This window comes from Biomphalaria glabrata, chromosome 7, assembly GCF_947242115.1.
Source record: "Biomphalaria glabrata chromosome 7, xgBioGlab47.1, whole genome shotgun sequence".
Classification (NCBI taxonomy): Eukaryota; Metazoa; Mollusca; class Gastropoda; family Planorbidae; genus Biomphalaria; species Biomphalaria glabrata.
In genome coordinates this window covers 26,857,656-26,882,179 of record NC_074717.1, presented here as the reverse complement: position 1 = coordinate 26,882,179, position 24,524 = coordinate 26,857,656, and the positions used below count along the sequence as shown (strand labels likewise).

Genomic DNA, 24,524 nt, shown 5'->3' with positions numbered 1-24,524 from the left:
TTCACGGAAATAAATCATTGTTTCGTTTGCATGGCTATATTTACACTTAATGTTTTGCAATTATTAATAATAGTAAAAGATGAAAATAATAACAAAACAAAATACAATACGGTAATACAGATCTAGTCTACAAGTTAGGGCCTGCTATCAATTTTACATCAAATGATCTATAGATTCTATGCTATCAATATAGTAGTTATAGATAAGATATTAGGTCTGCGAGATAGAAGAATCTAATAGACTTCCCCCACCCCATATAGAGTCTACCCCCACCATCATTCCATCATGAATACATGATATAATATAGAAATATTAATATAGTTTATACGTTTATATAGTATAATTATAGATCTAAATTCTAAACTTAAATTTTTAGAATTATTTTTTTTCTATTAATAATGTGTACAGACTCATACTCATAACGATAATAACAGGAAAAGATTTCGGGGATTGTGCACTTCTAATGTTGAAAATGCAAATGTTACATGTATTGTAAAAACAGTTTTTTCAATTTTATGTAGCTTTGTAAAGTGTAAGCATGATGAGACGGCAAACTTGTGCTAATGCAGCTGTTAGATACAGATCTACATTAGAAATAGATAGATCTAGACTATGTCTTAATATGCTTTTAAATACCATTTTTTAAATAATCCCCCCCCCCCAAACGGGAAAGCTAGATCTATAGAGAGAGATCTAATAACGGGGAAAATAGTTTTATTATTCCCGGTTAGTTCCCCTACCCTGCCTTGTGTAAGACATTAACTAAATAATTTGTCATATCATCAGATTGATCTAGCATCAACCTCAACTCAATGTGACAATTTTATTTAGATCATTATATGGCTCTCCTAGTCAAGTAGACTCTATATGTAGAATTGAGAGTAATTTCTAGGCTATAAATAAATCAATGAAGATTCATGAGAAAGTAACATTAGCTGGTTAACCTCCCTTAGGCTGCCTTAGCAGTGATCTGGACTCGCAAAAAAATCAATGTAGTTTATGTAGGTGTACTTTGACCTGACAGTTTGACTTTATGAATGAAAGTAAATTTAAAACTCAACAAAGTCTATATTATTCAATATATTGATCTAGATTTAGTGAATAATGCCCTTGTTTGAAGCTAGATCTACATTAAATCTAGACTAACTGGTGACTAATAATATGATTATACTCATATATATATAATAATATACTTAGTCTTAATATAGATAGGTATAGCAGTATAGGATAGGACTATATTCTATATAAATATATATAGTATATAGACTATAGATAAGATAGTTATAGACGAGATTTCTGATTACTAGATCTAGATTAAGACAATTAAGAATTTAGATCTAGAAATCCAGTCCTAGTTAATCAAGTATTGAAACAAATCTACACTATACTATATAGTCACTAGACTTAGATCTGGATGTAATCTAGAATCTAGATCTACTAACTGATCTAATCTAGATCTAAATCTGTTATAAAATTTATATAATTTATTAAACTAGATCTATATCTATTTATCTAGTCTAGATCTATATATGAGACTAGATTAGCTCCAGTGTTCCAGAGTCTAGGCTAGGGGTTGGCAACCTGCGCTTGCGAGCCACATATGGCTCTTTGGGTGTTAAGCTGCGGCTCTTAAGATCAATGCGCAAATATTAGTTATTTTATTTTTAAAAAATTAAAAAATCTTTCTGATTCGATTCTATCAGCCATTTGTACTCGCTTTTCAGTGCACCCCTCCCCATGTCTTGAAGGTAACATATTTGCAAGTGGAAGATATTCAACTTTTTTCTGGATATGGATGAGTCTTGCGACATATAGGCCTAAGACTCGGCACAAGTTGCCCGTTTTGTCAGGTATATGTCTTCTCAAGGTCCAAAAGTAGAACTTCTAGGATTGCTACTGCTCTCGTGACAAACTAGAGGAGAAGATACAGCTAATGGCATGCAAAAATACCTTCTAGACAATATAATAAATAGAAATAAAATCGTTTCAATAACAATTAAGGGGCAACTACCATTCTTTGGCGCAAAATAAACCACCAAATTCTTACGTTTCACTGCATAATACTTCAAGTAGCGCTTTGTGCTTTCTCTTGCATGAATATAATTAAAAGTAAAGTAAGAAGCCAACTAACAAATGAAAATTTAGAGTCATGTTTGAAACTAAAAACAAGTTATGAGCCAAATTTATCGAAACTTTCTAAAACCATGCAAAGCCATAGTTACCACTGAATTTGTTTGCTTAATTGTTTGTTATTGAAGTACAAGTTAGTGTATGTAAATGTTACACTTACATAAATAAGTAATTATCTAATAATACCATATATATATATATTTATATATATATATGTATATATATACACATATATAGATATAGATATACATATAGATATAGATATAGACAGACAGACAGACAGACAGACAATTTAATTTGTTGTGTAAAGCACTATTTATATAAACATAAATTGATATTTTTTCTTATCAACAAATAGACTCTTTTATTTTTTTTATCAAATTTTATTTATGTGAGTACTATTTATTGTTTGGAAGAAAAAAAAATATTGTGGCTCTTTAACAACTTTGAAATTTTGTAAATTATAATTTTTGGCTCTTGCGACTCAAAAGGTTGCCAACCCCTGGTCTGAAGACACTGAATTTACCATTTCATTTGAGGTTTTTGACGATTACCAGGCAGCCATGATAAAGCACCAAAGACAAAATAGAATTTTCTTACACAACTTACCCATAGACTAGATCTACTATCTAGATCTATCTTATAGGATTTCTTGTGCTTGTTTTGAAATAGCATATGTATTTATATATCTATCTGTAACAAATCTTTGTACACATTATTTCTCCCACTTCCTATTCAATGATCAAGTTGAAACTTTGCACAATTATTCATTGTCAGGACAATATGTGAATCAATTGAAAAATCAATCTTTTATTTTATCAATAATCGCAATTATTTAATTTTGTACAAAGCTTATATCAACTCACTCTGTCTGTTTATCTATCTGTCTGGTAAAAAGGTTATAAAAGTTATTTCTCAAACACTCATTCTTGGATCAAGTTGAAAGTTTGCACAATTATTTATTGGCATAGACAAGACATGAATGTAATAAAACCAATGAGTCAATTAATTACTGGTAATTAATTATTATGTCTGATACCAACAAGGAAAATTAATCGTTCAGTATTCACAGAAATGGCTAAATATGTCACGTTTTCATCTACTTAGATAATTGAATATGTTATTTTTCTCACACTCATTCTCAGATCTAGTTAAAACTTTAAACAATTATTTATTGTACCTAACAAAAAATGAATCAATAAAACATAGTTGATTAATTATTGTTAATTAATTATTTTATTTAATATTGAATAAGTTGTTAGAACCCAAAAAAATAAGTATTAGCTATTAGATCTTTATATATAAATATATATATATATATATATTTGTGTTGTTGTTGTTATTTTTTTCAGAAAGAGGTGGAGGATAAAACTGCCAAAATGTTATTTACACCTGAATCTGGCTTGGCTCATCATTGTCTGTTAATCTCCAGATGTTTGCTATATCCCAGTTATGTTTCATTTAACTGTCTTTTGAGCTTGTATATCACCACCTTTCAAGAAGAGAAAACTCCTAACTATGTTTTACTGAAAAAGATTTTTTTGACACCAGTTTATGCAGCATTCTTTGTTCTTTTCCTACCAATCATGTTAGTTTTTTTGCCAATAAGATGTGCACTGCTTTATGTTAGGCGCCCCTTCATGTGCTCTCAACATCACACCCCTTACACAGACTGGCAAACTCAAGTTTTGAAAAATGCCATTGACAAAGGATTTCACAAGTTTGGGGTAGCAACTGCCAATCTCTGCCTTATGCCTGAATTAGCTTCCAAGATGAATCACCTCACCAATGTCAGCTACAGAGCTAGGAAAATTGGTGAAAAGATAATTACTAGTCAGTTCTTTGACCGGGAATGGGAGAAGGAAGAACTTGAAATGAAAATGTACAGCAGTAATATAGAGGCTAAGAGCTGCAGAGAAAATGGACTTATTGGTTGTGCTGGTGACAACACTGAAAACCAACAAAAACCAGTCGACCAGTGTTTGGAAGGTGATGTATCCACAGATTTTCCTGTTGTTGATGTTTTTGCTATTCAAGAGGCTTGGTCCAGTTATCAGAACAAGTTGCTGATCCAACAGCTGCAGAAGATTTTTCCTTACATTGTCCATGATGCAGGTGTCCATGCCTTCAGAAACAATGCTTTCTTTTTAAACAGCGGGCTTCTCATTGCAAGTAAACATCCCATTTCTGCTGTTGACTTTAAAGCCTATACATGTTTTGTAAAACATGGGAAATTACTTTCCAATGGACTGCTTATGACTCAGGTAATGATAGTAAAATACAGTTTGTGTTAAATTTTGTTCTCCAGCTAGTTGTATTGAGCATATCAATTCATCTAGGTTTTGGTGGTTTTGTTTACATTGAAGTCATGATAGTTTTGATCCTAAACATTTAGTCTCTTCATGTTTATTTTTAACAATTTTATAAATATTTATTCATTGTATTAGTCCATGTATTAATTATTTGTGTGTAATAAGAAATAAAGGAACACTGAAGAGTAACCTAAAACAAGGCTTTATTAAACTAGAACGACACATGAACTGACGAAAGAGACTTGGACTGTAGCACACTAGATCAATGTTGTGAACACATTCTCACGACGTTACACAAACATAAACAAATAGTAACTATTTCACCACATTCACCCCGCCTAGAATTAAAATAGCAAGTAGAGTAATATAGTAGGCCAATAGCATAAATAAAAAGAGAATGCCAGTGCATGTAATATAATAGATCAATAAACAGTGTCGAAATATTAATTTCTCTTGTAAACATTAATAAATGGTGATACAAAGAAACCTAAAAACCAGTATCTGTTGTATGACTTATAAACAATTACTAGTTTCTGTTTTAAGTATTAACAAATAGTGTAGTAAGTAAACATGCACGTAAGTAAGTGAAAAGTAAACTCTAGTATCAGTAGCAAGAGATAAACAATGCCAGTTTATGTAGAAGATAGGTAGTGCAATAAAGAAACAACTCTAGACTCTATAGTTCGGTCTGGTTCTTCTCTCTCTTAAGTTGTAACGGGGTTGACTATCCTGTTCTACAGTTTGGGAGTCACTAGTGAGTTCCTGAGCGTCAAGTGGGGTATTTTCAAGAGGAAGCGCTCGGAGGTCCTCAGAGCCTACCAGGGGTTCTTTCCTTTCTTGTATCACCGTAGGGGTGTTGGCTGGTACTTCCGTGTTTTGAGTTTCTGGAGGATATTCATTATCCTCACTCTGAGGGAAGAACGAAGGTTCACTTGTTGTTGTGGATGGGGAGGGGGTGGGAGCCAAGCGTCTTAGAGAGACCGTCTCCTCTTTACCGCTGGGCAACCGTACGACGGCATATTGGGGGTTACACATCAGCAATTCGACTTCCTCCGAGAGAGGATCATACTTTGAAGATCGGTTCTCTCTTCTCAGCAACACTCGACCTGGGCTAGATAGCCAAGTGGGGATAGATATCCCGAAGGAGGATTTCCGGTTGAACCGGAAAACTCTCTCATGTGGAGTTTCGTTTGTTGCCGTAGATAGTAATGATCTAATCGAGTATAGGGCCTGGTTCAAGACAAGCTCCCATCTTGAGATCGGGAGATCGAGGTCTTTCAGTGCTAAAGTAACAGCGTTCCATAGAGTTTTGTTTAGTCGTTCAATTTGTCCATTGCCTGAAGGATTAAAAGCTGTTGTTCTACTTGTAGCTATTCCCCTCTCGTGCAGAAAGGATTGCACCTCCCTCGACATAAAGGACGTACCTCTGTCAGAATGGACGTACTCCGGCATCCCAACTAAGGAAAACAGCTGATTTAAACACTTTATGACAGTAGATGAGGACATATCGGGACATGGGTAGGCAAATGGGAAGCGTGAGTACTCATCCACCATTGTTAATAAGTATTTGTTGTGAGTAGCAGATGGGAGTGGCCCCTTAAAATCAATGCTTACTCTCTGAAATGGTTGGGTAGCCTTGATGAGGGTGCCTGAAAACTGTTTGAAGAATCTAGGCTTCAGTTCAGCGCAAGTTTTACATTGGTTTACCACTTTGCGGACGTCCTCGCAGGAAAAAGGTAAGTTCTTAGTCCGAACGAAATGGAGGAGTCTCGTGACCCCTGGGTGACAGAGGTTGTTGTGTAACAGTTTGAGGTCTTCTCCAGTCATTGCTGACGCAAAGTGGTTCCTTGAAAAGGTATCCGCCGCAGCGTTTTGTTTCCCGGGTCGATATACGACGTCATATTGGAAACAACTAAGCTCCAGTCGCCATCTTTGAATCTTTTCGTTTTTGATCTTGCCCTTGTTCTGCTGGTCAAACATAAAAGACACTGAGCGTTGATCTGTAACCAATGTGAAGGGTCTACTGATAAGGTAATGTTGCCATTTTCTCAGGGCTTCTACGATAGCGTATGCTTCCTTTTCCACTGCTGAGTGTCTGCGTTCACTATTAGTGAGTGTTCTTGAAAAGAAGGCGACAGGACGGCCGTCTTGATTAAGAGTGGCAGCAATCGCGATGTCAGAGGCATCTGTTTCGACTGTTAATGGTCGATTGTAGTCTATCGTCGACACAGCAGCGTTTTCAAGTTCGTGTTTTAGCTGTTTAAAAGCTTGTTGTACTTGTTCAGGGGGAGGAAAGGCTTTGTTGTTCACCAATAAATGGATCTTGTTGGAGAAATTTGGGATCCATTGAGAATAATAGGACAGTAGTCCAATCACCCGCTTTTGTGATTTCATGTCTTGTGGTGGAGGTAGGTTTCTCAATGCTTGAAATCTTTCGGGGTCTGGTCTTAATTGCCCTTGTGAGATTTCGTAGCCTAGGAGGCATACTTTATTAGTCGCAATAGCACTTTTGTCATTGTTGAAGGTGATACCGTACTTTTTAGCGGCATTGAGAAATCTCTGTAGATTCTGGTCGTGGCTAATGGAGTCAAGTCCGCAGATGGTAACGTTATCCACGTAAGCGAACGTGTCCTGTAGCCCTGCCTCCTCAATTATTGTGTTGATCGTCCTTTGAAATGCGGCGACTCCGTTTGTCACTCCAAAAGGAATGCGGCAAAACTGATAAAGCTTTCCGCCAGCCTCGAACGCCGTGTACTGCTTTTCATCATCCCTGATAGGTATCTGGTGGTAAGCGCTTTTGAGGTCAAATGTACTGTACATTGAGTATTTAGATATTTCCTGCACCAGTTCATCAACTTTTGGCACGGGATACCCGTCGAGGTAAGTGAATCGATTGATGGTTTGGCTATAGTCGATAACCATTCTCTTTTTGTGCCTTTCATTCGTTGTTACAATTATCTGGGCTCGCCACGGGGACGTGGAAGGCTCAATAATTTTGTCAGATAGAAGTCTCTTGATTTCAGTTTGAATGAATTTGGAGTCAGGCATAGAATATTTTCTAGATTTAGTGGCTATGGGATGGCAGTTAGGGGCCAGATTAGCGAAGAGGCGAGGGGCTTCAACTCGTGCAGCTTTCAGCGTACAGACCTGGAGAGTGCTTCGTTTTCCTTCAAATGGGATCATCAGTTTTTCGTGCTGGCTGATGAAATCTAGCCCTAAGATAACATCAGATACTAGTCCATCTAGTAGTGAGAGCTTAACACTTTCATATTGTTCATCTTTGTACTTTATTTTAGCGAAAATATGGCCGTGAGTAGTGCGAGAAAGATGTGTAGAGGCCATGTAGATTCTGTTTCTGGACGTTTCTAATTTCCATTTGTACCTTTTAGCAATTGAAGAAGATATATAGCTTTCACTGCTCCCCGTATCTACGAGAGCCTTCAATGGTACTCCATTGACGAGTATTGAAATAGTAGATTTAGTAAGACCGGACGCTGGTGTCGATGCCCAGGAAGATCCAACGGTTGTAGTCCGAGACGTCTCATCATCTGCTTTCACTATGGCTGAGGTTATAGATTTGAGTGTCTGTCTGGTCGATCTACAGACTTTCTGGAAATGGCCCCTCTTACCGCACAGGTTGCATGTAGCGTCGCGGGCCGGACATCTAAAGCGTTGATGTGGGCTGTTTCCACAAAAGAAACATCTTTTACTAGTCGCCGCACTCACCTCGTGTTCTACTTTTGTCGTTGGAGAAAGGCTCTCCTCGTCGGCGCTAGCTCCACAGGGAGTTTCAGAGTGGATGTTATACGCCATGGCATGGTTATGGGCATATTCGAGTTGTCTTGCCTCTTCATAGGTGCACTGTAGAGTTAGAGTAGATTTCTCTAAGAGTCGCAGCCTTATGCTGTTTGAAGCCAGTCCAGTAATGAAGGCGTCTCTTACGAAGATATCTCTGTGTTCTTCAGCGGTGACAGCTTTGAAGTCACAGTCTTTGGCCATACTTTTAAGCTTAAGTAGGAAGGAGTCAACGGTTTGTCCGTTCTCTTGTCGACAAAGAGTTATCATGTGCCGTGCAAAAATTTCGCTTTTAGGCTTCACGTAGACATTTTGTAGAACTTTGATTGATTCATCGAACGTGGTACACTCACTTATGTACTGAAATACGCTCGAAGAAACGTAGTTTTCCAGTAATTTCTTTTTGTCAATCTCGCAGTGAGAGACTGAGGAGATGAAATTCTCAAATGTTCTGAGCCAGTGCAGCCACTTCTCGGCAGCCGATGGCGAGCTAGGCTCTATGTCCAGCTCTTTTGGCCTAAATAGACGTTCCATTTGTATTACTACTTTTACTTACAGACTGAGAATAGTGTTGAACGAAAATCCAAAAAAGATACGTGAGGCACACAGATCCATGGAATTGAAAATTTCTAGTTTAATAAATTGTAATAAGAAATAAAGGAACACTGAAGAGTAACCTAAAACAAGGCTTTATTAAACTAGAACGACACATGAACTGACGAAAGAGACTTGGACTGTAGCACACTAGATCAATGTTGTGAACACATTCTCACGACGTTACACAAACATAAACAAATAGTAACTATTTCACCACATTGTGTGTTTGTAGATGTGTTGTTTTTTAAGATGTTGGATTTTAATAAATGTACTAGGCTGATTCAGAATCATAATTGTATCTCCCTAAAAAAACAACATTCATCTTAAAATTTATTGGCTATATTTATTGTGGAAGCTCTGCTTTGCAAAAGGGTATTATTTCACTGAAGTATTTACAGATGGCACCTTAATTTTGCATCTTTGCTGGCACTGCTGCTAATATTCCTTGGAGAGAGTTATTTAGAAGGCAGGTGGGATTTCTCTTGATGACATAGACTTCATTATCATTAATGCCATAGTTTAGGTAATTTGAAGTTAAGCAGAATCACCACATTGGGAAAAAAATGGTCTAAAGAAAAATGTATAGTTCTGGAGGATTTGTTATTTCTTAATATGGTCGAAAAGTCCAGCACTAAAAGGTAAAAAAAAAACATCCTTTTAAATACTGATACATTTAGATTTTATTTTTTTTTAAAGTTTCTATGAATAGGAATTTTAATTGTAATAAAGATCTTATATAGTTACTTCTAGGATCAAGTAAAGCAAACAACAGAAACAGATATATTGGTTATGTTTTCAACACTCATCTACAATCTTATCAAGGTAAAAAAACAAACTTTTACATTTCTTTATTTTTTTTTGCCTTTGTACTTAAAAAAAATATTTAACAATGAATCTTTAACTTTAAGTAACAAATTTTAATATATCTATATAATATTCAAAACAGTTTATCAAACTACTTAAAATAGTTAGTTTATTTTTTTTTTAAAGATTATTTTTCAGAACTTTTTACTCTTTAAGTATTCAGAAAACACATCTATTTTCATACATTTATACTGGTACTAATAAACTCTAATATCAGATAATTAAATTTAAAAAAAAACTTGTTACTAACAAACATGGTACAGACAATGATAATTGTTTATAAGCTGTATCATTAAGACTTTGGAATATTACCTGTTTCCAGAGAGCTCATTTTAAAAACTGTAATTAAACTTAAAGTTGTGATACCAAATTGTAATTCATTAAAAGTGTATGTGTTTGTTACTTTGAATAAAGTGATGCATTACTCCTTTAGGTAAAGACCAGATCATTCCTAAACAGTTAGATGAAATGTTGGACTGGATTAAACAATTCAAAGCAGAAAATACCAAATTTGGAGACATTGAACTTTTTTGTCTTGTCTGTGGCGACTTCAACTTTGATAACTTCTCTCCTGGTAACTGCTGTTTTTTTTTCCTTATCATTATAATTTTAATAGAAATATTTTATGTATTTATCAGAACAATGTTTTCATACTGTATGAATCTTTAAATTTATTGATCAAAAGGAAAAATTCCTTAACACTTCCAATTAATTGTTTAGGAATTAATGACAATTGTCTAATCACCTGTCATCAACCACTGCAGTTTAATAAGGCTGTTAAAGGAAAAGTTTTTCTTTAAATGAATTTTGTCCTTTTAACTTTTCTTGTATCTCTGCCTCAAATACCTTCCTCATTAGACACTGCAGTTTATTTCCTCAAGGCAATTTATCACATGACTCACTTGAGTGTGATGCATATTCTTGATGCAGGTTATGAACCAATAATTAGAATGCTTTAATTCAGTGATGCCCAGCCTTTTTCGGCTGGTGGGCCATTTTACTTCCCGACACTCGTGTCACGGGCCATATCATCGAATAGATACAAAAAATGAAATAGTGAATAATTCCATTTTAAATAGTTTTATTAGAAACCCATAGCACTACTAGGCCTACTTACACAAGTAATGTGATTATGTGCAAGATTGGTTTCAACCGTTTTATTACTAAAAAGTTTGTCTACTCAAATATTAAATGGTACGTACTATTCTCTTTGATATCAAAAGAACATTGCCAAAAATGATGCAGAATTCTTTGATATCAAAAGAACATTGCCAAAAATGATGCAGAATTGATGCCCTGTGTTACTCACAAGATGTTTAGAACACGACTAGCTCAAGACAGCAGCAGAATTATCAAAGAATCTAAAACAACTGTCAACACTTGTCACAGAAAAAATAAACGTCGTGTTAATTTAAAAAAAAAAAATATGAATATTAGAATACCATATATATAGATGAATTCCATCAAAGAAAAAGTGAGAGTCCTAACGTAAGGAAAATACATTTTTCAACCTTTTTTTTTTTTTTTCTTTACTTTGTGCCGATGTTGGAACCACGTCGCGGGCCGGATCTGGCCTGCTGGCTGTAATTTGTGCATCACTGCTTTAATAAGTTGAATTAAATTTATAACAAGAACTGTTGTATTTCTGAATTTAAATGCTCAATCTATTTTTTTTTTCCTTTTTATACTTTTTTTTTTTACAATTATTCTAGCAATTGGAACCTGTACACAATCTCAGAAATGGCTAACAATTTTCCTAGAAATTTGACAGTTGATTTATATTATTGAAAAAAGAATTAACGCTAGTTGGCCACATTGGGAAAACTATAGTTTGTCTGTTCTAAGTATTAAAAAAAAATAATTTAAATTTGGCTATATGACTATAAAATCTTCTGGTATTTCCTCATATATCCCCTATTCATTAAAGAGTTTAATAAATTAATATTTTTTCCGCACCATCTTCTAGTAAATATAAACATTTGCTTAACCATATTTCTCTCTAAGGGTGTTGGGGGGAATGTGAGAGGTAAACAATATTCCCTTTTGTTTTAAATCAACATTTATAAATTATTAAGAGCAAGATAATCACTCTTTAACATGTATAAAGGAGGAATTTTTTTTTTAACAAAAGCATTTTTTAAATATTTTTCTTGTTACAATGACTATTAGCATATCTGTAAAGTCTTTAGCTATTTTTACCATTCTAATAAGAATTAGCAAGTTTCCAAAAAGTGATGTTACAATCTTAGCAATGCTTATAGAGTCCATTGTTATAAGCCATGTCTTTCCTGCTTGCCATCTAAATTTGTGACACCTGTCCTCTAGGTTTTTATTAACAGTAGCTTTCAACTACTGGTAACTTAGATGTGTTCAAATTATTCTCTTTTTTTCATAAAAGAATTCCCATATTTCATTTAAGGGATAGTAGATAGATAGATAGTAGGTAGATTGGAGTGCTCGATTAAGTTATGCCATGAGGTATTGATTCCTGGGAAAAGAAGAGACCATATGATAAAAAAAAAAGTATCTACTAAATGGATTTATAAAACTTGTTTTATGTTTTAGCTGACAGAGAAAGCAGTCAACATCCATTGTTTACAGAATTTTCAGACTTTTGTAGGGTGCAAGCGAATCTTGACAAGTCATGGACTGTAGGTCTGCAGTAAATGTCTGTATTATCTGTATTATTTAAAAACTATAAATTAATTTTGAATAATATTATGATTTGTTTGTTTCTGAATTCTTCAGGAAAAAAAATCTAAAAATGTAATGCAGATTGTCATATTGTGTTCCTTTGAATATTTGAACTTATGGCCATAGTAAAAACATGCCCCTCTTTACAGTCTCTTACTATTTTTTTTAATGGCTTTCCAGCATTTTCCTCTTGGCTTAATCTAGTACACTGCGTCACCACATTCTTTTGGTCTTCCTCTTTGTCTTTTGCCCTGGGGGTTCCACTGAATATACATATACAGTGCTTTTTTTGTAAAAAAAAATATAGGTGCCGGTACTCAGTAGTTGATTGTCTAACTTTTAACTAGTAAAATTTATAATATATGTTAAAGTACAAGAAAGGTAATCATTTTTTCAAAAAGGTGCCGGTACTCTATACCGGTGCGTACTGTCACAAAAAAAGCCTTATATTTAAAGGGACAGAATTATGAACAGAATTTATGCATGATATTTTTTTTTTCATTCAAAGGGACAGAATTGAGACCAGAATTTATGCATGACAATATTGTCTCCACACCTGAGGGTCTGAAGACAGTTTTGGAAGATCAAGCTCTTCGTCAATGCCACTTGGTTGATGCAGATATAGTAGAACATTGTAAAGAAGCTATTGTCACTGGCACTGTTAAGAAGGATGCACAAGGCAATGTGCTAATTTTCCCTGAAGGTGGCAGACGTAGAATAGACTACATTTTAAGTGGCAGATCCAGCCCATTAGTAAGTCAACATATTACAAATTTAATAATAATATATATATATATATATATATATATATATATATATATATAGTGCAAAATTTCTAGCCTTTATAGTGTGCTAATCAATTTCTGTTTGTTTATAATTTTTTTTTAAAGCTATTGTTTTGTTTTTTAAAACTTTCGATAATAGATATATATTTGCATATAGATTTAAATCTAAATAAGACAAAAATACAGCCAAGACTCAGACTGATGGGGGTCATTAGTTATTATTATTATTGTCTTCTCTACTCCTAAAGCATGCTTAGTGGAATCTGGTCTCTTTTGCAAAATAGGGGAAAGATGGTACCGGTACTTAGAGAGAAGGTTTCTTTGCTGCCTTCAGAAGCTCAGCAAATATAATTTCTGTCAAATCTTGAATTGAAAATTCCTAGTCTATTTTCAGATAAAAATTCAAGTCCCTCAGAAGGCCAAGTGGTTTAAACTACTCAGCCACACAAGATTCTGCTTTACAGCAGAACCTAGCCAATAATAACATACCCTCTCCGCCACTTCAACAGTGTGATATAAATGTTATACCTTGATAAACAAATAATGCTTAAAGTTTTTAAATAGGAGGTGCTATGAGGAATTTGTACTAAGCAATGACCTTGTTTAATGTCAGGCACTTAAAAACAAATTGATACAATAATAACCTTACACCTAGGTGTGTTTTTATTTAAATAACATCAAAGTGTTTATTTACATGAAATAAGATAAAAAAAATATTAGAGTTAAAAAAAAAATATTAGAGTTTAAAAAGAGTATCATATAACTCAGTAATAATAACTAATAATGATTAAAAAGTATTATACTTTAACTTGATTACTTCAATTTGATATCCTCCAATACATCTTATTGGTGATGTACAAAATCAATGAGTCCATATATAGATATTAAGGTACTACCACAACATCAACAGTTTCTTACTCTTGACAAGGTACTAGATTTAGATTATTTTCCATTCAGTCACACATTTCATGCCTCTCATTGCATTGATACAGATATCAAGTCACATATGCAGTGGCCCACTAAAAGTGGATAGAAACAACAAACAAGGGTTAGAAACATCTAACATCATACAGTGCTGCTTGACCTATACATTCAACTACACACTGGTCATTCTCACAAATAAAAACGTAGAAGAGTCATTCATATCAAAGCTCAAATGGACTCATCCATACAATAAGTCACATTCAATAAAATAAGACAATATTTAGAAAGTTTCACTTTATTAGTCATGCTATTACAACTTTTTTATTTTTATTTTTAAGAATGTTGCAGGCTACCATTTCGTGACAAAACTGGCAACACTAACTGATCATATTCCTGTTGCAATGGAATTCACATGCCCAAAGCTTCATTGAAAATGCCATTAACTGTTGTGATGATTACAAAAGTTGTTACTTTTTAATCTATATTTGTGATACTTCATTACAATGCATTAAGTTATTCAAATAACTTGCAAAACTTTTGATTCATAAATTGAAATTGTTACAGTTTTGCCTTTTTGATTTTATGGCAAATTAATATTATTTTGTGTGTGTGTGTGTTAAGTTATTGCTTTTTTGGAGCTTCCATTGTATGTTTTTTATGCCTTAAAAAGAACTACTTAGATTTACCTACCACATATGCCAATTAAATCTAACTCTTAAAGTAATCCATTTTTTAACACATCGGTCAATGAATCAAAATTACAGGATAAAAAATGTAAAATTTTGTTATTTATTTTATAAAGACTTAGAAGAATCGGCAGCATCAATGAAAAATACCAAATAAAATATCAATTGTAAAAATGCCAAGCAGGTAGACAAAATTATAAAATCTTAAATGGTTTCAAATTTTCTTTTTTAAAGTAATGCCCAATTACTTAAAATGAGAGAATTTTTCAAAATTGCTTATCTTAGAATCAATTTCACTTTTTACTTTGAATTCAATAAACTTAGAGATACTTCAGGACAGAAGAATAAAAAGTAAAGTAGCTATAATACATAAAACACTAAACCATAATTACTAATAGAAAAACAAGACCTAATGAAATAGTCAGAAAGACACGAAGATAGAGTCACATTTCTTATTCCATATGCTAGAAAAAATTCGTACTAGTGCTTGATCTCCCCTAGTGCCATTAGAGAGTGGAATGGGTTGCCTGAATCAGCCAGGAAAACCAAAGACTTAATAGAATTTAAGTTATTGATTAATATGCATGACAAGAGTGACACATGAAATGCGTAGGACGTAATTATCTTCTTTTTTTAAATAACATCTGTAATATATAAGATAAGATTGTTCTTTTATAATTTCTAATCCTAAGCAAAATATCACATTTCAAATAAGCAACAGTACAGTTTCTTATGTCATAAACTGTCCAATTAACATTGATGTTTGCCATGGTAATCATTATAAAATATATTTTACTTAATCCTGATTCTTACCTGAGGATGGAAGATAGATTTCTGTTTTTCATTAAGAATCAGAAATTTGTTTTTAGTATAATTGTATATCTGTCACAAAGAAATATGACCAGTAAATCCATAGTTACTTTTGTTTGTTTTACATGTTACAGATGTTCCTTCAGAATTAAAGATTATTACATTCTAGCCCAAACATCAAACAGGACAGCGGGGGATGACCCTAAGTAGGGTTCAAACCTAGGACCATATTATCTTATTATTTTTTTTTTATTTTATATATAATTAGCTTGACATCTATACATTTGAAATACTTAAAGTTTATTGAATTATGAATATTAACTCAGGTTTACTAGCAAAATGCTTCTACTTTACAAAATAATTAAAATAACGCTTTAACATGTGCTTACATTACATTTCTGTGTGACTAAATAATTATAACCCAATTGTGTGACTAAATAATTATAACCCAATTTGACTAATTGTTGAAAACATATCTGCCTATTAACATTGTCCTTTAACAGCTGCTAATTGAGATTGTGAAAAGAAATGTTTTTTTGTTGCTTTTTTTTTTGGTTTGAAAGTGACATTTTAATAATGCAAGTAAGCTTTTGAGCTGCTCATTTTTTGGGGGGCATGATTTGTTATTTTTGTTTAACTTGTTAAATTTTTTGGTTCATGATGGTTTGTTACTTTTCAATAGTTGTTTTCTTAAACTTTGGCTTTTTTTTATTTGGGAAATTTTAACAAGTTATTATTTAGTTTGCTATTTTAAATTGTTTACATTTACATCCATTAGAAATATAGATATTTAGCGAGAAAGTATCAGTTCAATGAAGAAGTAAAGTACAGTTCATAGTTTTTTTAATATGCAAAGGAATTATTTAGTCATTGAAATTCAACAGAACTACATACAAACTGTGTGATTAAATGAAAATAATGACAAGGCCTTTGTTTACTTTTATTCTATTTTTTTTACTGTTAAAATTGTATTATTTATTTGCATAAAATCTTCATTTAATAAACGCTGACTGTCGGTTGGCCTCCTGATATAGCGGTACTATCAGCTTTAATGAAACAGTTTTTTAAATCAAAGCAGTGTTCATTCCTATGCAGCTTATGCAGAGCTAAAAGTACAGTTTAACGTTTTGCTGGTGATATAAAATATGCTGTAATGATTTGGACATGGTGATGGAGTTTTAACCAACATTATTTGAATTGGAATACAATATAAGCAATATAGATCTGCATATCTGTAGTGCATAATAATCTTGTTGAGGTATTCAGCCACTAACAATTTTTTTTTAAATTATATGCTATTGGAAAAGAATTTTTCCCACTTGGGTGTCCCCCGCACCCCTTATTGAATCCACTGGTCTCATTCACTGATCAACGCTTAAAATTAAGTTAAAACTTGGTAGGCTACATCATGGGCGTAGCCAGGATTTTGTTTTGGGGGGAATTTTTTTTCACTTTATTAATGGAGCCCAGCCACTGGTAGACGTGTGTAACTACTCTTGACTACGATCTTGGAATTAGGTGGCTATTCTGCTTTAGATTTTATATCGAAAAGGGAAGTTTTATCGTCAAAATCATCTGTTGGGGGGTTTTAAACTAAAATATATTTGGATTAAGGGCCGGTCCTATAGGTTGCGGGGGCCTATGCGAAATGGATTGCGCGGGGCCTAATTTGGGTTGTGATAAGGATAATATATAAGTGAAAATTAGGATTTTGTATTAGAAAAGAAATTCGTCTTTGCATTTTATTTATACTTTACTAAGTACAAAATCACTGTTAAATTAACTTTACGAGCCATCTACTGTAGACAGTAGTTTTCCAACAAAAAGCTGATAAACATTCAGATTTGTCTTTTGGATTTACTATCGACTAGGAAAATATCGCTTTTGTTGTTTTTTTTTTTTTTCTAAGTATTCGATATAGATTTAGATCTATATTTATATACCAGTGACTATTGAAGTAAATTAAGCATTTGAACTTCTTGTTTTGGTTAAATTCGGCTTATTATTACATTTTTATTGAATGAAAGCTGAAAATGGATCCATATTGAATGACACCCCGAAATGACAACTTTGTCTGTTTTAAGATTTGCATGAGTTTTCAGAAGATTTTAATAATTTCAGGAGATTTTCATGACTTTTTAAAATATTTTATAATTTTAGGAGAATTCCAGGAACCCTTTAATGATAAGTTAAAATGGTTTAATTTAATAAAATACACCTAGAATTCACATAGCGCGGGGCCTATGAAAGTGCGGGGCCCACTGCCGCCGCATAGGTTGCAGTGGCCTAAGACCGACCCGGTCTGGAGTTGTTGTTTTTTAATTCAAAACCACATTTAGCTACGGTCATAGAATTTGGTGACTGTAGTTTGCTTTAGAAATAATATTGAAGATAGAGGCTTTCAACCTTAAAACGCTCTGTAGGGGGATTTTAAACTCAAAACCATCTTGAGGGGTTTTAAACTTTTAAAAAAGCCATCTGGAGGAGTGAGGGGTTGAAACTCAAAACCCCCCATTGGCTTTGCTAGGCTCAAAGAATTTTAGTGTGTAATTTACTTTTTTTTTTATATTGAAGAGGTATTTTTTTTAGCATCAAACCCATCTGAAGGGAAATTTAAACTCAAAACACCCAATAGGCGTCAAACGCCGCTGGTGGGGAGTTTAAATTAAAAACCCCTTTGGCTATGCTCATAGCATTTTGAGTGCGTAATTCGCTTATTTTTTTATAAAAGAGGTATTTTTAGCTTCAAACCCAGCTGAAGAGGGGTTTAAACTCAAAACCCATTTGGCTTCGCTCATACAATTTTGAGTGTGTAATTTGCTTTTTTATATTGAAGAGGGGTCTATCGTAAATTTTGGAGAGGGGTTTAAAATCAAAATCTTCCTAATTAGATGTGCTCTTGGAAGAGGGGGATTTAAATACAAACCCCCCTGTAGGGGGTTTTAAGATCAAAACCCCTTGGTAGTGGGTTTTAAACTCAAAACCCCTTGGTAGTGGGTTTCAAACTCAAAACCCCCTGGTAGAGGGTTTCAAACTCAAAACCCCCTGGTAGGGGTTTTCAAACTCAAAACCCCCTGGTAGAGGGTTTCAAACTCAAAACCCCCTGGTAGGGGTTTTCAAACTCAAAACCCATTGGCTGTGCTAGGGCAAGTGATGGTTTAGTATTAAAATTTCACCTAAAATAAACAAAATTAAAGCAAAAGATCAGTCACTAAACTCCGACACCCCAACCCCCCCCCTGGCTACACCCATGGGCTATATAGTTCTTAAAGAAAACCTCGGACCAGGCTTTATTTAAATTGGCTATGAATATTGAAATTTGATAGGAAAGCAAAGCCCCGCAGATTCAAAACGAGATAATAGACCTGTTGGGCGATGCAGTTCTAGAAAAAATACCAGTAGGCCCTACTATATGAGGTCCAATCCGCGCCATTTTTTTTTAATAGGTGACATCACTCAAGAAATATTAAAAGTTGATAAAATTAGCATCTGATATAGTTTCGTGATCTCCGAGAACGGAATACACAAATAAATAGCAATAAGAGAGACATTTCTAGGTTTTCATATTTGTGATAACCAGAAATCTGCAGGATTGACTGAGCAAATACTCCCCATTTATCGTTAAATAAACCGCGAGGCTAATGCTATGATGGTGCTTCCAATATGAGTAGGGCATACAATGGTCTTCAAGCATTACTTCATTAAAAGTAGTCGTTCCTGCATTATGTGCGAATCGCAATTTGTACTTAAATTATTCCGTCAGCTGTGTACAAGAATTTGCAGATTTCTCTGACTTTGTATGTGTTTTTTTTTTTATTAGTTCACAGCATCTAAAGGTTGGCGCTTCTTGAATCCAGTAGGGAGAGCATAGTTTATAGGATACTGAAAAACAAACAGTGGCTCACAAGGGGATCATCAAGGAATGATGCTCTGACAGCAATTAGATTCAGATATTTTGATGAACTAAAGCTGTTAATTCAAATAATTGTGTGTTCTCCAAATGGGAAAAAAAAAAACGCATGGAAGCTGCAGCATTTAGGAGAAAAATTAGAAACATTCGATATTATTATTCTGCTAATTGTCGAGTACAAAATTGTAAGCTCTATCAACATTCTGCGAAAAAAAAATGTTGGAAAAGTGAGCAGAAAGATCTGCATAGAGCAGAAAGTTAACTTGATAAGATCTAGCATGAAGTGAGCCATTTGAGAGATGACTTTTGAGAGTGTAAAAAGTGGGCCTGTCGATGAAGCTCGATCTTGGGGGTGTTGATCCAGGTTTTTTTCTCTACACGATTGCGTAAAGGCAATGTGATGAACTTACAATTAACTACTATGAAGAGAAGTTTCAAGATGCAGAGACGACTTTCAAAATAAACGTACTTTACCAAATTATCAATGTCATATTGTTTCTCAATTACTTGACAGGTTTCATGGGTTACTTGGAAGGCCAGAGTAATACAATTTTGGTAAATAAATGGATCTATTTACTTTTAAATAATGGACATACAACTAAATTATAGTTTGTATCAATAGTTGAACCTTAGAACTAGAGTCTATACTAATGGAACACCAGCTTCGAAATTTTATGATCATAGCAGTGGCGTACCGAGGGGGGGGGGGGCGCCGGGGAGTAGGGGGCGCCGAAATGGGTATTACCAGTGGCGTCACTAGGCAGGTACGGGGGGTGTGGTCCGCACCGGGTGACACCCATAAGGGGGTGACACCCAAGTGAAAAAAAACAACTTTTCAAAAGCAGACAACAACTTTAAATCTGGCACATATTGCGAACTTATTTACGCAAGTAGAATCTCCTCTCTCTTTTTTCTGTTCTCTGATTCTCTCTCTCAATATGTTTCTATAAATAATTTTGGTTCCATCAAATTAACCAAAACGTTACACCATACTAATTTTACTAGCAAAACATTACACCATACTTTCAGCGGCATGGATCGGAAAACGTCTTTGATGTATGGAACTGTGTCATCGAGGCTATTGTGATTGTTGCAAGCTCTTGTCGCATTGTGAGATGGTGTAGAAGTTTGCTGTCATTTTTTTTATTCCCCCCTGTATTAAAAAAAAAAAATCCGCCTATCGTGTTAACGAGAAAGAGGGACAAGTGCGGTAGGTTAATAAAACATTGATGTGTTGTAGAGTAAAATAAGGGGTGACAATTGGATACTCTTGAAATAATATATAAAAATGAACTCACATGGCACAGTTGCCAATAACAAATTATTTACAGATAAATCCGGGTAAATTTTTGTATTAAATAAAGGAAAAGTAAGTTTTTTTGTTGTTTATTTTGGATAATGTAGAACTATAAATACTAAGTTTTAAGCATGCAGATAAAATTAATTCTCAATTAGAATGTATTTAACGTTTGCAACTTCAATCATTGTAATGTAGAATATTTGTAAATATGTATTGAGCAGCTAATGAAAGAAAGTATATCTGAGGATTATGATAACAAATATCAAATAAGAGTTATCACATTACAATGTACATTGAAATTGTCATTTTAAAACACTTTAAATTAACTAGTAAATACAGATTTAGATCTGGGTATTACACGCTCTATATAGGGGAGAGCACCCATGAATAGGCTATCAGTCTCGTAAATGTTTTGCTAGATTTGTACGGTAAAATATGTCAAATTCCCTATGCATTTTAAAGTAAGCGATAATAGGCAGCGATTACGCTGCAGATTAAAGCAGACGCGTTTTTGGAAGTGTAACTAATTGGGAAATTTCACATTTATTTAATTTAATATTGTTTAAAGGTGAACTCTTAATGACAATTATTTGTTTATATTATTCAGGCCATTATTCATAAATATTTGACAAATTTAACCATGTCAAGCAAGAAATTAAGCGGAGCTCAACAACGCAAAAGAAAACGAGAACAAGAGGCGGATGCTAAAATAGCTGGCTTATTCATGCAGCGTTTTTTGAAACTGGGACAAACAGAAGTTGACGACAAAGAAGAATCTGATATTGATAATGTTGGACAAGAGGCAGTAAATGATCCACCAAGTTGCTACCAACTGGATGACTCTCTGATGACCTCTGCGATACAATTGCAGCCGTCAAATTCATCTACTCAAACTGCTGAAGCCACTAGTGATAGTAAACAGCGTATGCTCCTTGATTCACATGATTTTGGTTACATTGATTTTGATTCCATTACGGGCTTATCAAACGTAGCAAACAATCTTCGTATGGAGTTGATTTCTCGTGGGCCAGAAGTATTTCAGAACAAGAATGCTAATTTTGCAGTAAGTGCAGGCCGTTCAATGACTTTAACATGGTTTAAACGTAGTCTTCCCAATGGAGAGGAAGTCAACAGATCTTGGTTGCTTTATTCCCCTTCTAAAAAGTCAGTGTACTGTTTCTGTTGTGTATTATTCACTTCAACAAGCAGTAACTCTAGATCGTCATTTGAGTTATCTTTTGGATTTTGTAATTGGCGACACACAGAGAGACTGAGGGATCACGAAAACAGTCCAAGTCATCGAATATCTTTTACTAAATGGAAGGAATTGGAACATCGGATTTCACAAGGTATGTTAATTGATATGGAAGTTGAGAAACAAATTCAAAATGAAAAGCAGAAATGGCGTGAAGTGCTGAAACGAATTCTGGCTTGCATAAAATTTCTAGCTAGCCAAAATTTGGCTTTACGTGGTCACTGTGAAAGTCTTGCTGAAGATGATACCGAATGTTACAATATAGGAAATTTCCTGGCCACAATGAAGCTAATTGCTCAGTTTGATCCATTATTATCAAGTCATCTACAGCATTCTAAAAATGTTCCGGGTTCAGTTTCATATCTGTCACCAAGAATTCAAAATGAATTTATCAGTCTTCTTGCATCTACTGTCAGAAAGCAGATATACTCTGTGATATTCGACGAAACAAATATTATGGACTAATGCTAGATTCAACACCTGATCTAGCACACCGGGAACAGTTATCAGAAGTTATTAGGTTTGTTGATGTTAATTTCAAAACCAAAAAAGTGACCATCAAAGAATCTTTTCTTGGTTTTATTCAGCTTCATGCAAAAGATGCAGCAACACTAGAAAATGTTATTGTTGAACAGTTGCAAGCAGACAACCTTCCTATAGCTGACTGTCGATCTCAGTGTTATGATAACGCAGCTGTAATGGCAGGACAACTGTCCGGACTCCAACAAAGAATTGCCAATCGAAATCCTCAAGCATCGTTTGTTAATTGTAACAACCATAGCTTGAATTTAGCTGGATTACATGCTGCAAAACAGGATCCAGTTGTTGTTACATTTTTTGGTACAGTTGAGAAAATTTACGTTTTTTTCAGTGCTTCAACTGTTCGATGGGAGAAAATGAAAGAATTGCTTGGAATTACATTGAAGAGAGAATGTCCAACACGCTGGAGTGCAAGACAAGATGCGGTGAATGCAATCCACGAACAGTTTGATGGATTTTTACAGCTGTTAGAAAACCTGTATGAAGATGGTACTCAAACTAGTGAGACTCAGAATGATGCATACAGTTTGCTTCAAAATGTGATGAATTTCAATTTCATCACTCTACTTGATTTCTGGCATGCAGTTTTGTCAAAAATTGACCGGATTCAAAAACGACTGCAAGATCCATCAATGAATTTCCATGACGCAGCACTGGATTTAGAAGGACTGCAGCAACGGCTAAGTAGCATTCGAGAAGATGTTTGCATCACTGCAGTCAATGCAGCTAAAGTTCTGTGTGAAAAATTGGGAATTAGGATAGAAGGAAGAATTAAACGTCGAAAAAAGATGCTTGGTGAAAATGCTGGTGATGCAGGACTCGCTGCGGTTGAAGAAATAACTCGCATTATGAAATCAGTTATTGATAGACTAATCCAGGAGATGACAACACGATTTGGTCGTCTGAAGATGTTAGATGAAAAGTTTGGATTTCTATTCAACATCAGCAAATTGTTTGCTAATGATACCTCTAATGATATTCAACAGCACTGTGCTACGCTGGCTGATTTTTATAAAACTGATATTGATGGAACTGAACTGTTCGTAGAAATCAGTGACTGCAGTATGTTGCTGAAAACCCGGCCAGATGCTACCCCAAGCAGCCCATTATAATTACTTTCATTTATTATTTCATATGGCAATGACATATTTCCAAACTTGCGAATGGCTTTGCAAATTATGCTGACAATCTCTGTGTCAGTTGCTAGCTGTGAGCGTTCTTTTAGTAAACTAAAAATCATTTTAACTTATTTGAGAGCTTCAATGGGTCAGGAGCGTCTGTCAGACTTGGCATTGCTAAGCATAGAAAAGGAGCTGGTCGAAACAATTAATTTTGATGATGTCATTGACAACTTTGCTAGTGCAAGATCACGAAAAGTAGTTCTATAAGAAATGGCTAATGTTGCTTCAGATTGTTCATTAACTTTGTTTACAATAAAAAAATTTAATTTATTGATTGGTGATTGTTTTAATGCAAATATAGATTAAGCATACTAATAGGGGGGGGGGGCGCCAACAGACTATGCCGCCCCGTGCGCCTGGCACCCTCGGTACGCCACTGGATCATAGTGCCGTCGCGCCTATTTTTTTCGCGCACCGTACGATTTGAAAAATCGATGATGATGCCAAAGAAGAAATTTACTCCGAGAGCCACTTGGATTGACCTGCATTGAGAGTAAAACTTCCTTACACTATATTTTATTAGATCTGTAAAAACTTTATCCATTTTCTAATAAAATAGATCAAATTTCCCTCAATAAGAGATCGTCAAAAAAGTTATTTTTTAAAGGCCACCTCGTTAAAATAGATGTTTCAGGTACTTCCCCTTTTGGGTATTTTACACTAAATCTGGAAACTTTTTTATGTACATGCCATAATTATCACTTGTCCCGCGTAATCAAATCCTTCACTTTTTTCCCGGTC

The 24,524-nt window shown here is 34.4% G+C and overlaps 4 protein-coding genes across 9 annotated transcripts; 3 read left to right on the top strand and 1 right to left on the bottom strand.

Moving 5' to 3' along the window:
* Positions 1 to 126: 126 nt before the first annotated feature.
* On the top strand, positions 127 to 16,522 carry LOC106059368 (sphingomyelin phosphodiesterase 3-like). 6 transcript variants are annotated; one of them, XM_056035780.1, is made up of 8 exons: positions 1,027 to 1,043; positions 1,725 to 1,850; positions 3,483 to 4,394; positions 9,575 to 9,656; positions 10,132 to 10,272; positions 12,264 to 12,353; positions 12,901 to 13,145; positions 14,440 to 16,522. In XM_056035780.1, the coding sequence occupies exons 3-8, from the start codon at positions 3,510 to 3,512 to the stop codon at positions 14,530 to 14,532; spliced, it is 1,536 nt and encodes a 511-aa protein (XP_055891755.1). In that variant the 5' UTR covers positions 1,027 to 1,043; positions 1,725 to 1,850; positions 3,483 to 3,509; the 3' UTR covers positions 14,533 to 16,522. The 6 variants fall into 6 exon arrangements, with proteins under 6 accessions (XP_055891753.1, XP_055891757.1, XP_055891756.1 ...); XM_056035778.1 differs by lacking the exons at positions 1,027 to 1,043; positions 1,725 to 1,850 and adding an exon at positions 127 to 192; XM_056035781.1 differs by lacking the exons at positions 1,027 to 1,043; positions 1,725 to 1,850 and adding an exon at positions 878 to 1,001.
* LOC129927313 (uncharacterized) lies at positions 4,382 to 9,096 on the bottom strand. The gene has a single exon (XM_056035777.1). The coding sequence runs from the start codon at positions 8,769 to 8,771 to the stop codon at positions 5,112 to 5,114; it is 3,660 nt and encodes a 1,219-aa protein (XP_055891752.1). The 5' UTR covers positions 8,772 to 9,096; the 3' UTR covers positions 4,382 to 5,111.
* A 4,925-nt stretch (positions 16,523 to 21,447) lies between the features above and the next one.
* Positions 21,448 to 22,527, top strand: LOC129927121 (zinc finger MYM-type protein 5-like). Its single transcript, XM_056034344.1, has one exon. It carries the CDS (start codon positions 21,448 to 21,450, stop codon positions 22,525 to 22,527), a length of 1,080 nt encoding a protein of 359 aa, XP_055890319.1.
* LOC129927120 (uncharacterized) lies at positions 22,527 to 23,714 on the top strand. The gene has a single exon (XM_056034343.1). It carries the CDS (start codon positions 22,527 to 22,529, stop codon positions 23,712 to 23,714), a length of 1,188 nt encoding a protein of 395 aa, XP_055890318.1.
* The last annotated feature ends 810 nt before the right edge of the window (positions 23,715 to 24,524 follow it).

Bases quoted from the DNA above. Each gene is read 5' to 3' on its own strand.
- LOC106059368 (XM_056035778.1), top strand. From the start codon at position 163: ATGATCTATAGATTCTATGCTATCAATATA. The intron at 193-3,482 runs GTAGTTATAGAT...TATTTTTTTCAG, and splicing joins GATTCTATGCTATCAATATA to AAAGAGGTGGAGGATAAAAC. The intron at 4,395-9,574 runs GTAATGATAGTA...GATCTTATATAG, and splicing joins ATGGACTGCTTATGACTCAG to TTACTTCTAGGATCAAGTAA.
- LOC129927313 (XM_056035777.1), bottom strand. From the start codon at position 8,771: ATGGAACGTCTATTTAGGCCAAAAGAGCTGGACATAGAGCCTAGCTCG.
- LOC129927121 (XM_056034344.1), top strand. From the start codon at position 21,448: ATGTCAAGCAAGAAATTAAGCGGAGCTCAACAACGCAAAAGAAAACGA.
- LOC129927120 (XM_056034343.1), top strand. From the start codon at position 22,527: ATGCTAGATTCAACACCTGATCTAGCACACCGGGAACAGTTATCAGAA.